Below are 14,323 nucleotides of genomic sequence, written 5' to 3' on the forward strand. Positions count from 1 at the left end.
GGAACATCTTCCAGTTGATGAATGCTTTCATGAGGGCGGGGAGGAGGAGACATGAGGAAGAGACAGTGCAGTAAAATCCTCTGTGGATTTGGTGTTACAAGATAGTCTAACTATCAAACCCTTCATTTGATTACAATTAATTACATATGTATTATGTTGTTTCATTTGTAAAACGTGTGAGAGTTAATGTTAGCTGAGCATGACTAGCAACTAGTATTTTGTGTGAATGACTTATGACAAAACTTGATAATAACTCATGGACAAATCATTTTTAAATTTTGTATTTTCAAGCAAAAGAAAACACAGATTGGTAGAGGAGGAGGGGTGTTTAGGTTGTTGAGATGAAGTATGTTATTTAAATGGCTGTTTAAGTATTTACTTAATGCAAATGTATGTTGATGTGCTTTTAGACTTACTGCAGATCTTATGTGTTGTTTGTAGAACAGGAAATACTCTCCTGAGAGTAAATTGATTTCCAACCCTTTTTGGTAGGAGCCAACTCTATAAGAGGAGGCTTGAGGGCCTGGCAGGAGTTGGAGGTGCACAGTGTTGGGAGAGTTTGATGACAGTAATCAAAGAGTGTACAGAGCTTCAAGGGCCCAGACCCTCTTCGCTTTTTGCATTTTGTTATTTTTTCTTGCAAGTATTATTTTTCATTTGTACATTTTTCTTCAGGCCTGCGCTGTACATATTGCTGCACTTGATTCCACTGTAAATACATTCACTTGGACTTAAGTGAGTTGTAACTGAGACATCTGGGCTTTTTCCATTGTGGTTGATTTCTCTGGTGTTGGTGGTGGTCTATCAGAGGCAGGTGTTTCACCTTACCCCCCAACAGACAAGAAGCTGAGACCCTAATCAGTCCAAGCCTAAACCAACCTGGTATTACTGTGGTCAGAAGACCACATTAGGCCTGAGGAAAAGCTATGCAAGTTTTCTTTTGTGACGTACCCAGGCCAGATTCTAGGTTTAACCAGTCTGAGGAAAAGCAACAGTTTGCCCCAGCCGGTTTTACTGCCCTGTTTTGCAAAGTGAGGTCCAGAACTATTGCCAATCCTGTATGGAGTGTCAGGCTTCAGTTGATAAAGGGGTTCGCAAGTTTCCACTGCAGCCATTGCCAGTTATGGATGTTCCCTATAGCTGTATTGTTATGGACCTTGTTGGTCTTTTGGTAACAACAACAAGAAACAAATACATTCTATGATCTGTGACTATGCCACCAGGTATCCAGAGGTTTATCTTCTCAGGGACATATCTGCTAGACAGATCGCCTATGCTCTGCAACAGCTAATTTCTAGGATGGGCATTCCATCAGAAATTTTGACATATCAAGGCAGCAATATTTTGACTAACACTCTTTAGCAGGTATACAGGTTGCAAGGGATTAGAAGTATTCGGACCACCCCCTCCCATCTGCAGACCGATGACCTGGTGATAACAGAACCTTGAAGAACATGCTTAAAAGGTGTATTTCACCAAATGGCAAAGACTGGGATAAGTGGCTACCATATCTTATGTTTGCTTACCATGAAGAGCCACAGGCCAGCTACTGTATTTTCTCCATCTGAGCTACTTTTTGGCCAGCAGGTCAGGGGCCCACTTGATATAAGAGGGTCCTGGGAGAGTCCCAAGGGGGGGCCAGACAGTGTCCTTCCCTTAGTGTTACAGATGAAAGGAGATAATGTTGTCTGCAGTTTTGCATATTTTTTAGGGATAAAATCAAATTCTTCTCACAACTCAATCAGCAGCGATTGTTCAGCCGTTGAAAAAACAGCGCTCTGACTTTTCCCTATCTGAGACTCATTTGATCGTCTTTTCCTTCATCCATTCATTTGGGCTTCTTAAAAACCTCGGGTGCATGCACAAAGTGAGTCTATGCAAGCATGTCAGCCTTGATAAAATAAGGCTGGATTGCGTTGATGGAACAACTTGGGGTTTAATTAGTTTCAGCCTGAATTGTTCAGGTGAGCCTGGCTTTCTTTAGGTACGTTGATGGAATACCCTCCAGGTGGTTTCGATTAACTCACAGTACGACCTTCATGCTGTGCTAGTGAGGAATGAACTTCATAAGAAAAACAGAGAGGAAAGCACACTGACTTTAAACACATTTTATTTTGTTATTTAAAGAAGCAAATAAAATGTCGGGATATTCGGGAATAAGTCAAGTGTGTCATGGAAATATAAAAAGTGCAAAACCACACCGTTCCTCCTTCTAAAAACAGTTTTTAAATAAAGATGAAGAGTATCCCACGGCACATACGACGAGCAAGGCTCAAAGACAGTTCTAACACAGCACCAAGTGAAGGAACTGAGGCCAGCTAACATCACAATTAGTACAAAATACAGTACACAATTACAGAAAAAGTTTGCAACAGCGCTCATGAACCTTTGGTCAATACGCCTTTTTTAAAAGCAGCTCAAGTCAATGAACTGTGGGAGCTTATGTCTCACATAAAGACACCCATTACACAAAGTGTTGTCCTTTATTACAAATCTAAACAATGAATAAATGCAGGAGCAAAGGTCGCTTTTTTTATGGCCAAACATTCCTGATAACAATAGCTATGAGTCAAAGCTGTTGCAAGATGTTACATAAGTTATGTACATGTAAATAACTACTGCTGCAAAAAAGACTAAACAATACAAGCAGACTAAAGACCTTGATACTGGACATTAGGACAATGACACACAATTAAACATTGATACAAACATAATATAAATGCCAGAGCTGTATCTAAATTAACTTCCAATTTATGCGGAATTAAATGGCAACACTGCTTTCCCCTTGGTTTTTAAACATCCTGTAATGAATGAAACCCTTTTTGATTGTCTTCAGCTCAGAGCACAAACTGCTCTTCATACATCACAAGTTTTCCAACACTAAAAACACTGAGAAAGACCGAACTCTATAGCAACGAGAATCAGCAAAGTTTCTGAGAGCAGATGGGTTGGCCTGAGCCTGATTCCTGCTGCTTCATTCCCAGCATGTCTATAAATAGCAGCAGAGAAGACAGGGAGCCAGAAACGATGCTGAGAGTGGCCACATATCATCAAATTATCGACCAGCCTCGCCCAACCCTACCCCCCCTCTGACACAGCGAGGTGAGACAGCGTGGGCTGTGACACTGACGACAGGTTACAGTGCTTTAGGGTGGTCATTCATAGGTCACACTTGCAGCCAATAGTTCAGACAGTCTTAAGCACAACAGTACAATTAAACACACTTACACATTAATGCACAAAAAACAAAGTGACACAAACACTCTTTGTATTGTAACTAGACTGGTGCACATAAAGCTTAATGTTTTAAGGCACTATCAATAACATACATCACATCAGAACAAGTACAAAATTCTGGGTCGGTGGGTTTTGTATAAAAACAGACTTTAAAGTCAAGTTTGAAAAACAAAACATCTTTACATGATTTCTAATGGGGTTTGTTTGCATATAAAATGTACATTCTCGATCATGCAGTAGCACCATGGTTTCTTGGGGTCACACTGGATCTCAAGAGTTCCTCTACTTCCTCCTCCCACAGTATTTGCCCTGGCATCCTGCAACTCCACCTGCAGCACAGACCGGCAGGGTAACAGTTCAGTTTTTTTTACATGGCAGAGAAGTTCAGAAACTGTTTAAAGCTGTCAAAGGTTTATGAAGCTTGTAAAATGGTCACTTGTGTTTGTCTTACCTCTGTAGCCTCCTCCTCCTCCTCCTCCTCCTGCACCACCAAAGAAGCCCTGCAGGGGACCGTACTTGGCCGCTTTGGCTGCAACGCAACAAAAAAATAATAATATAAGCAATTATTTTGACAAAAAGAATCTTCTCATGAACAGAACTTCACTTCAAAAAGTATTTTTGACGAGGAGGTGTATGATATTCAACTACATCATCATATCGCACCATCGGCCTGTATGAGAAGCAGCTATACAGAGACCTTAAATGTCCACTCTAACACAAGAAAAAAACAAGTGCTGTACATGAAATGATTGTATTGATGGAGGCGGCAGGAACAGAGCAATTCACAAGATTGATGTGGATGGTCAAAACTATTAACCGGGTCAGGTATGTTTACAATAGATATGGTAACGGATACACCAAACAAGAAATTATATCAGGCTTCTTATTACTACTACAATAAGTCAGTGACAAAAAACAGTGACATGATGTCTAACATAGTGTAAGAAGAGCAACAGCACATTTTATCCCTGTGACATTTAAACTTACATGGATTAATTCCCCAGTTTTCAACATAAAAAATTGACTGCTAAAAACGCATAAACACTGGCTGAACTGTCCTGCTCACAACTAAAGCAGACTGTATGTTGATTTATGTAATGGTATTTATCTTTAATTCCAGCTATAATTCGAGATATTCTCAATACCTCAGCACACATTGTGAGAGTTTAATCCTGTAAAAATGTAGCTCTCTAAGAAACCACACATGCTTTCCTTGAAAGAATCCATCCAGCAATAATCTCCAATATTCAGGAGAAATTCTGATTATTGTTCATACTAGTTGCACCCTGCCATCTGCACCAACAAGCACACAGAGTAGCAACCTGCCACGCACAGTTCAACATCTCGTGTAAATAATCGGACATATTTATTATCCTTCTGCCAACATGCAGAGACACATATTTGAAAAGAGGTTTTGGTGCAGATTATAATCTGGGAGAGGAACAACTAAGCATCACATTGAAGTAGTTTCATGGAGGGTTCATGGAGAGGTGGGAGAAGTTGGGTGTTCTGTACCTTGTTGAGGAGTCAGTGGGGCTGGCACGTATCCGCCTACACAGCATTGAAAACAAAAGGAGAGAAGATATTACGCTCTTCGAATAATGCTCAGGTGAAAACACTTTAAAATCTCTCTTACTGGATGAAATCGGTGTGATTCCTGACCAGAATGATAAATAAATGTTTACGAGAGAGTAGATCACGAGAGGTACTGTGCTCTTATTCAGAGCTGCATGATCAGACACTATCATTGTTTTCATGATATAAGACTTAAACACACAATATATGTTTTTTTTTATCCATATAAGCATAAACTGTGCTCTGACAGACAGCAAAGCCTATTTTCCTTTAGAAGTATTTTCAAATAGAAACATTTATTACATTACAGAATGTCTAACTAATTTGCTTCACTGTCTGTAGTGATCCAGTTAATCTCTCTGTAATTGGGGATGCAGAGAACAATTGCAGTTTGTCATAATTCAAACACAAATGAACTCCCGTGTAAGCTCACAAGTGAAGTTTGGAAAATTAGATATTCAATTATTAGACATTAAAGTTGAAAAAGCCTCTCATCAAACTGTGCTCGAAAGACATTAAGCATCAACTTTCACAACACTTAAAGTGTCATTCTGCAGCAGGTGTTCTCCCTCTTTCTTTATGTGCTTAGCTCAAAAGAGAAAGCAACAGATCATCTGTCCTGTCCTTTAACTCTTTCAGCAGTGTTACATGTATCTATGCAACTGTGCACTAATCTACATCCTGGTCCAGAAACAGGGAAGACAATGTAAATAATTGTGGCACATTTATTTTGTTAAAAACAGAGTTTTTTACTTTGTATTTTTCCCCTCTAAATGTGCACACTCATATTCACAAACACAATGTACTTCTGTTGTTTTATTATGCCCTCACTTGCTTAAGATTCAGTCATTTTTTTCATCTGAGTTTTGATACAGTCAATGCTTCTTAAAGGTCACTGCAGAAAGCTGTTGTTCACCACCAACACATGGTTAATAATTGTCAAAATCATCCATCCCAGAAAAAATAGCAGATAAAATCTGGCAAAATCCTCATGGTGATTTTTTAATCTTTTTTTTTGTTGTTGTACAGAAATGCACATGAAGCAGTACCCGACCTTGGTAGTACTGTTGGGGGTAACCTCCTCCATAACCAGGTACCGCTGAACCCACACCTGTAAAATTATAAAGCAGTTGCCATGGAGACACACCAAATATTTGAAGCAGAAAACAATTGCATAGTAAGATGACAATATTTGTGAGAAAAAGAATATTGTGTTACATACAGTATGTACAGTGAGTCTGATTGTTTGACCCAATTTCCAAGAAGCCAAAAAATGATTCTGTTGTTAATCTGAACTCTCAACTGAGCAGATTTATTGGACCATCTGTGAAAGCATTTCACACAGACAATAATAAATCTTTGTTCACTGGGAGAGGGATCAGGGCCGCGAGTTTTACTGACTCGTCTGTGTGGTATCTGAGAGGCAGAGAGAGGAGGCTGCACTGCCGGCTGTTACTGTGTGATTATACTCATCCCTCACTGAGGAAGTGCAGGGGGAGGACAGGCGTGATCAGAAACTTCACTGCACAAAGTGTACACTGGTGTTATGGATGGGTGATGTGAAGGGTCAATTGCAAGGAGGACACAGGGAGCAGAAAATGTTGAAAAAACATGCGCTGGTTTTTACCTGGCTGAAATCCACCGCCACCTCCAAGATTACCATAACCTGTTCCGATGAAAATCAAACAAATCACAGTTAAGCATGTATTCTTATGATGTTTTATTCATTCATTTGATCTGTACTATAGCTGTTGTCATTTTTGCCCGTGGTAAGACATGGAATATAGCATAGTTTCGTAATTTCAGGGTAGGACTCTCCAGGGCTGTGTCTTATCTTTAAACGGTCCCTCTCTGATGTTGTACACAGTTTTAAAAACAGAAATCTGTCGTCATCTGGGAAATGCTGTGTTGTTGTCTTGCTCCATTTACAAACTCCTAACGGTCTTGTTACACTACAGGGATTACTGCCTCTGGGTAAACTAGAAGTTGTGAAATTTGTATAGCTATATAAATAACATGGCAGACTACTGCTTAACTTAGATTACACACATGCTCTGCTGTTCACTACTCAGATACTCAGTATTAAAAACATGTATACAGTGAATTTCATTAAACCCAAACACTATTACGGGTTCTTTGTTATACACAGTTACTGTTATTAGAAGAGCTTGTCATGAAGACAAAATGTCATTTCTCAGCACATGTACTTTGTGTGGCCTGTTACACTACCTGGTTTTGGTGGTTTGGCTCCACCACCTGCACCTCCCAGTCCAACATTTGAGGGATACGCCAAACCGCCTGTCAAAGGAGACGGACAACTGGCTTAGATATGGTTATTAAAACCTTCAGTTGTTTCACTGCTGGATACCTGTCCTGTATAGGATTGTAGACTGTAAAAACTGCCTCGATTAAACCATCAGTTGATTTCCTTCATCAAAGTTTCAGACTGGATTCTCATTCCTGACTTAATGCCCCACACAGAAACTTATCAGCATGCTGACCAACTTCCTTGACAGGAAGTGGCAAAGCGATGGCATCTCTGACCAACTGTCACTTTGAGCACTGGGCAGAACATTATGGGGGATTTTTTTTTTTTTTTTTGGGTCAGGGAACATTGTGTATAGGGACTGTCGGCCTCCTCTCCTCATACATACCCTGCCCATAACCATGAAGATATGGATAGTATCCCCCTGAATCATGATGACAGAGAAAAGTGGCATTAACATCTAGCAGGACAACTTACCTACTACAGTTTGTGTTGGGGGCGGCTTGTCCAAGACATGACTTGTATTTTTATCTTGAACGTGGAATTTGTAAAGCAGTAGTCCAGTTTTGTCAAGTTTCTATATGCAGACACTTTTGAGTTATTAAATGTAATGTGTTTGTGTTCTGACCTTGATAACCTCCTGCCGCCAGTGGGATTCCTACACCTCCTCCTCCTGCTCCAGGCACTGTGAAAAAAAAGAGGTCAATGATGTATATATATATATATATATATATATATATATATATATATATATGTAAAAACAACCCAAAAAACATACAAATGTATGGGCTTTCATGATTACACACAAACCAACACTTACCAGGTGGTTTCAAAGGTTTAGCTGCAGGTAGAGCTCCAGTACCAGTACCGGTTCCAACACCATAAGGGACTTAAGCATCAAAAGAATACAAGCAAACAAGTCATGCTTTGTAAGTTTTACCCCTTCGTGTCTCCAGTATGTGATAAATGTAAACACAGTATGGTACATCGATGCATTTCTTTGAGGACTTTAATTTATCAGTTCTTGTTAAGAATGTTTTATCTCTCATGTTTATCAGAGGACTCTGTCCCCTGACACACACAGACAGAGGACTCCTCAGTGCTTCACTTACACATTCAAGCTGTTCTAATGATGGACACAGTATTAGCAAAAAACTGATTCTCAAAGATGGGAAGACATCAACTCCATTTACTTCAGAAACTGGTTGCCTGAACTGACTTTGTTTATCAAAATGCAAAAATGGCAGTGTAACAATTTAAAATGTCAACATAAATAAGAATATTCCTGGGGTACCATTTAGAAACACTTTGAATCAAACTTTGAAATTTGAAACAGCATGTTTATTTTTATGTTGAGTTCTTTATTTTCTCTTTCATTTTTTCTGTATTGTCCATGCATATATTACATTAGAAACAGCTGACATTAAACAATTACTTATATACAGAAGAAGAATACGAGCAATCAATTCAATTCAAACCAACTGTAATAATATTAATAATACATGTAAGGAACTCACGTCCATAAGGTCCAACATAAGGATATCCAGCTCCGCCTGGACCAACACCCACTCCAGTACCTGATAAGTAGAAAGCTGAGGCTGACTAATCATATATTTAAGAAGAAGAATATTAAAGATTCCCCTTTACAGTTAACATAACCAGCTATCATTATATCTGCATTACTGTATTTAATATATCCAATCATCAAACTTAGAGTTTACCTGTTTGCTCATTTCATTCAAACCTTAAAAAGGGCATTTAAAAAAAAAAAACACTTCCCTTCTGCCTTGAGTAACATGAAGGGTTAATTCAATTCAATTCAATTTATTTTTGTATAGCGTATAATTAAATCCATGATAAAAATACATTATAATAAATTGATATTTTCCTGTATTTTAACAATGCATAATGGTTTTTTTTTTACCACATATCATGAGGTTGGCTGTTTCATATTGATGCTCTTTTAGCTTAAACAATTCCCTTTAAGGAACACAAAGGTTTTTCCTGATAACTGACTGATTGATTTAAATTTAATGATATGCATTTCAAATTGGACCTTGGACTTGCTTTAATGTCCATCACATGTAAAAAAGTGCAGATCAACAAAACAAGCCTAAAACTGCAAATCTGCAAGATCACTAAAACTGATGACTGTTCAGTTTATCGGAGGTATAATTGGGTAGAAAAATGCCTGAGGCAGCGTTTCCCTGCATAGAAACATCCGGTTTCATTGATTTAATTTTGATTGATTAACTGTCTAGACAGAATGTGCTCCATAAGATAATCACAGCCTTGTGTGTGCGAAAGGGTGATCAATAACATCGTACGGAAATCATAAAAAGTTCATTGATATCATCATTTAAATGATTTTCTTGTGGTCTGTGTGTGATGTGTGTGCATGTGTGAAATTTACAGACTTTTAACTTAACAATACAATACCAGTATACTTTTATGTACTCTAATTCCTAAATATTATGTTTATATTTGATTCATTTGAGAAGAAAAGACACAGGGTCTCAGTTTTAAATTCCAATTCTGACAACATGAGACAATTCATGAAAAAGAAAAGTTAAATGACGCATTTTGTTGACAGATTATTTATAACCTCAATCTGTTTCTGCTGCAAAGTTAGGAATTTTCTGTTTGGAAATTGAATGATCATGCTTCACGGGTCATACATATCTTTTCATTGACAGATCCAGAATTTAGATAAAAAGTATCTAAAAAATACTTTTGCTTTATTTATTTAAAAATGATTTTCTTACCTGGTATGAAGGGTTTAGGTGCTTTGCCACCTGTTCCAACACCAAAAGCTGAAATCAGCAACATCATATTATTGAAGTTAAAGACGTCCTCTGATACAGTCAACTGTTGTATTTGTCTCTGTCTCCACCATGTGGCGAGATCCCTCCATGTTTCAAACAGAAAGACTTAATTCAGTTTGAGTATGATCAGCGACCTACCTCCAGGTCGTTGGACTCCTGGTGCAACTTAAGGAAAGAAGAGATGAATACATGAATTATTTGACACTCTATTTATGAAATGTGTTAATACAAAAGATCAAGGACATACTAACAATAAAAATAAAAACAACCACACAAAACAACACAGAAACACCGTCTCTTTGTGGGTCGATGAGGTTTCAGTGAACTTCCTTTTTTTGGGGGGGGGCTTTTTGTGCCTTTAATGGAGAGATAGGACAGTGGCTAGAGTTGGAAATCAGGGAGAGAGAGAGTGGGGAGTGACTTGCGGGAAAGGAGCCACAGGAGCTCTGTGAATTTCCTCTTATGTTTGCTACACAGTGTTGAACTATCCTATATTTAAGAGAATAAACTCATTATTTTACGGTATGAAATTCCTGAATCAATTTAAATAAGGATGTGTTTGAAATGATTATTCTCAAAGGTTGTAGCCTATCAGAGGAGCAGCCATCCGCCTGCCCGAAATGATGAGAGGAGAACCCTTAAAGCCTCTTCCTCTGCTACTAAAGAGACAATTTCCTCGACATTAATCTCGTAAATCTATTACTTTAATCACAAAATCTAAAAATTAAGATCTTTGATGAACAGAGCTGACAGGAAATGTACTTACAAACACAAACAAAGGTCGTTTATACTTACCAGGCTGACCTTGGCCTGTTGTACCGACTAAAACAAAGACAGAGGTTACATTAGTAAACCAGCAAACAGCAAAGCATTTGTTTACTAACCCAGAAATAATCTCACTTTGGATAAAAAAAAAGGTTAGACAGAACACACGGAAGAATTGTTACAAATAATAACTATTTCAAAACAAAAATAAAACTGCTTTTACCACCGGAAGGCCCGACACCTGCTCCACCTGTGGAATAAATACAAAAGGCATTTCAAGTTTTGTGAAATCCTGATGGATGAATAAATGCAGGGGAAAATAATACTGTTGAGTATTCTTTTGTATATCTGAATATGAGAGAGTCATATTTACCAACACTAGTGCCAGCTGTGAAAAAAAGTATGGTCACGTTAGGATTCCTAAAGTAAGTACATTCAGAAAGTAAACTGATTCAAAACAATTTAACGTATACTACTTACCACTGGGCTGAATAATTCCACCCGCAACTGTCAAAAAGTAAAAAATAAAGAACATTAAAACAGGTTTAGATATACAACAGACATTATTAGGGGAATAATATGCTGATAGTTTGACTCACTGCCTGTTTTCACAGATCCACCAGTACAAGAAGTACAAGAGAAAAAAGACAAAAATTAGATACATTTTCTTTGAAAAAAAAAAAAGAAGCAGAATTTGAGATTGTTTTTTTCTGCTTTTGGTTAATTATTAATGTGAAGTGTTTTCTCTTGAAGAATGAAACTATAAAATGAGAGAAGGGCAAAATCCCATTAAACAAACATTCAACATAATGAGAAAAAGTTGAGATGCACACATACTGAACAATAATCGACTATAAATCATATTCTGTAGTAGGATCTTTGCACTTCACATACATACATAACTATATCAGACTGCAGACTCAATCTTATTTTAAATTTTAAGCATTCATCTGTCAAAATAAACTTCTTAAGACATCTAAGCGCAATACAGATTTTACACGAGGTTGTGACATTCAAACATTATCCCATCACTTCCTTGTCTATTACAAAAGTAAATTAGATGTATTCATTTAAGAATCTGTGTATCTATGACTATTGTATGCATGAAAATGATTCATCAAGCAGAGAGAGCTGTTAGTCAAAAGGAAAGACGTTTACAAGACAAGCAGCGCTGAGAAAGAGACAATCTGTGGCCAGAATCTGACCTCATCGGGGTTGGCTAAACCAACGTCACCAACAGCACTACATGAAGCCCGTCATTTCAGTTCAAGTCTCTTGTCATTTCAGTTGCTGCTTTTTTCTTGCTTGTTGCACGAAAAATGCAAAATTCCTCTGTTACAATAAAGTACGTGCACTTCTGGGGTAAAATGAAAAAAGTGCCTGTTTCACAATCCTAAAAGAAAAGCAGAACACCACTCAGTTATCTATCTATCTATCTATCTATCTATCTATCTGTCTGTCTGTCTGTCTGTCTGTCTGTCTATCTGTCTGTCTGTCTGTCTGTCTATCTGTCTATCTATCTGTCTGTCTGTCTGTCTGTCTGTCTGTCTGTCTATCTATCTATCTATCTATCTATCTATCTATCTATCTATCTATCTATCTGTCTGTCTGTCTGTCTGTCTGTCTGTCTGTCTGTCTGTCTATCTATCTGTCTATCTATCTATCTATCTGTCTGTCTGTCTGTCTGTCTGTCTGTCTGTCTGTCTGTCTGTCTGTCTGTCTGTCTATCTATCTATCTGTCTATCTATCTATCTATCTGTCTGTCTGTCTGTCTGTCTGTCTGTCTGTCTGTCTGTCTGTCTATCTATCTATGACCATATTGATTATACTAATCCTTTATATAAATAAACAAAACAGTCTCTTTTGGAAAAACAACCAAACAATCACATGCATTTTATTTCAACCATGATTTGTATCCTGTAGACGACCACAGAATTGTCTTTATGCAAAGAGGTTTTATGCAATCAGCAAATCTTACTGGTCTGCGGGACCTCTGGGGCTTTGCCAGTTGCAGAAATAGATGTGGGCACTGCCAAAGACAACAGATTTCAGTTTCATCCATTGTACATTTAACAAGCTTTCAGTGGGACAGAGTCAAAAAAGGTAGAGCTGAGAGATGGTCAATTGCTGGTAGCATTAGCAATACAAAAAACATATGAGCTTCATGGGCAGGAAAATGGTGAAGAAAACATAGAGGGCAGATGATGTAGTTTTAGTTATCCTGATGTAGGCAGCAAATGCTAAACATAAATGGAAGTAGTGCTTCCCCCCTCTGCCCCCTGTTTGTTGTAAATACCTGTTGTATTATAAATGTATATGTGTGTAATGGTTTGTATTTGATATGTCAGAGAAATAAACCATGTCGGTTTATTACTGTACCTGGTCTGGCAGTTGCTCCAGGACCTGCATCCTTTTCTGTAGAGCAGTATAAACATTCAGATTGCAAAACTGTATGAAGGGCCTTGTCTAAGAAAAAAGGAACAAAGCCTTACCTGGTTTAAAAGGAACACCTGTGCCACCTGGTACCAAAACAGCAGAACCATCTGGAATGCCACCGACATCTGAACCTTGAGTGGCTCCTGGTACCACAAGTCCTGCTCCAGTGACACCACCTTCCAGAGCCCACAGAAAACATGAAGTCAGCAGATTGATGCCAATGACACATTACAATATAACACGCTTTTGAAAGGTGTGTCTAATAATGAAATGTTGAACAACTATAGCTGCAATTGAACCACCACCACCTGCTCTGCTGATTTTGATGGTCTGTTTGCATTTTAGGGGTACTGACACCAGTATGCAAAGGCTTGCATTAGAGACCTATCAAATTAACTTTTTCTAATAAAACGGGGGTTCATGTGTTTATTCATAGCATTGGCTTTAGGTCTCGTAGAGAGGGCCTGGACTCTCTCCTATTTTATCGGGTTTCTCCAAAAAAGACAACATGCACCGTGGAAATTAGAAGTTCTATCAAACACTCAAGATGAAGAGGGGGCTAAACCTCTGCATGACATTCACATATACGATAGGTTATGCTTTCAGGAGCAATATAGGGGTTCACTATCTCGCCCCAATACATTTCACCATGTAGAGGAGAAGCCAGGGTCGCAACTCTTCTGAATGAGGGGGATCTACTTTACCTCTCAGCTTCAGCCGCTCAATAGATGGACATTTATTACTGACGATTTTATCAAAATATTAAAAACATATATTTTTTTTAATAACTTTTTTGTATAACTTACTAAATGATAACAGCTTTGAGGGTTCTCCTTAAATTTTTGGTGCTTGATCGCCCCGAAATCCCTTAAAAATACACTCATCATACCTCATCTGTATCTTTATTGTGACAGCTAATTTGGTCTCTTTGTACGATGCATGATTGTACATTCTTGTTTATATATAAAAGGGTCCCACAGGGTTTATATATCTGCAATTCTGTCTTTTCATGCAGATGTAAATGCCTAACCTTGAGGTCCAATTCCACCAGGTCCTCCTGCCCCTGTCCCGACTCCAGCTCCTCCTGTAACACCTCAACAAGGGAAATGAAATAGAGTTAGATATGAGGCACATTTAAAATTTAAATCTGTCTACATAATCAGACAATGCATTTGTTTTTAGACAGGAAATTTAACTTTTTAAAAAGCAGAATAAGAAA

The 14,323-nt window shown here is 38.2% G+C and overlaps 1 protein-coding gene across 12 annotated transcripts in view; it reads right to left on the minus strand.

The window, feature by feature from the left end:
- Positions 1-2,093: 2,093 nt before the first annotated feature.
- Positions 2,094-14,323, minus strand: part of elna (elastin a) — a 43,931-nt gene continuing 31,701 nt past the window's right edge. For 9 of the 12 annotated variants that reach the window (XM_065960275.1, XM_065960282.1, XM_065960274.1 and 6 more), the window contains 21 exons: positions 14,135-14,197; positions 13,161-13,280; positions 13,048-13,083; positions 12,645-12,697; positions 11,268-11,286; positions 11,149-11,175; positions 11,042-11,056; positions 10,892-10,918; positions 10,699-10,725; positions 10,042-10,068; positions 9,844-9,891; positions 8,596-8,655; positions 7,899-7,967; positions 7,707-7,763; positions 7,467-7,502; positions 7,042-7,110; positions 6,440-6,478; positions 5,867-5,923; positions 4,753-4,788; positions 3,689-3,766; positions 2,094-3,566 (listed from right to left, as the gene is read on the minus strand). In XM_065960275.1, the coding sequence (XP_065816347.1) occupies positions 3,520-3,566; positions 3,689-3,766; positions 4,753-4,788; positions 5,867-5,923; positions 6,440-6,478; positions 7,042-7,110; positions 7,467-7,502; positions 7,707-7,763; positions 7,899-7,967; positions 8,596-8,655; positions 9,844-9,891; positions 10,042-10,068; positions 10,699-10,725; positions 10,892-10,918; positions 11,042-11,056; positions 11,149-11,175; positions 11,268-11,286; positions 12,645-12,697; positions 13,048-13,083; positions 13,161-13,280; positions 14,135-14,197 (1,010 nt within the window). In that variant the 3' untranslated portion in view covers positions 2,094-3,519. The remainder of the gene's footprint in view (positions 3,567-3,688; positions 3,767-4,752; positions 4,789-5,866; positions 5,924-6,439; positions 6,479-7,041; positions 7,111-7,466; positions 7,503-7,706; positions 7,764-7,898; positions 7,968-8,595; positions 8,656-9,843; positions 9,892-10,041; positions 10,069-10,698; positions 10,726-10,891; positions 10,919-11,041; positions 11,057-11,148; positions 11,176-11,267; positions 11,287-12,644; positions 12,698-13,047; positions 13,084-13,160; positions 13,281-14,134; positions 14,198-14,323) is intronic. The other 3 variants (XM_065960278.1, XM_065960281.1, XM_065960280.1) reach the window with 3 other exon arrangements.

The sequence above is a fragment of the Labrus bergylta genome, chromosome 11 (genome assembly GCF_963930695.1).
Source record: "Labrus bergylta chromosome 11, fLabBer1.1, whole genome shotgun sequence".
Taxonomy (NCBI): Eukaryota; Metazoa; Chordata; class Actinopteri; order Labriformes; family Labridae; genus Labrus; species Labrus bergylta.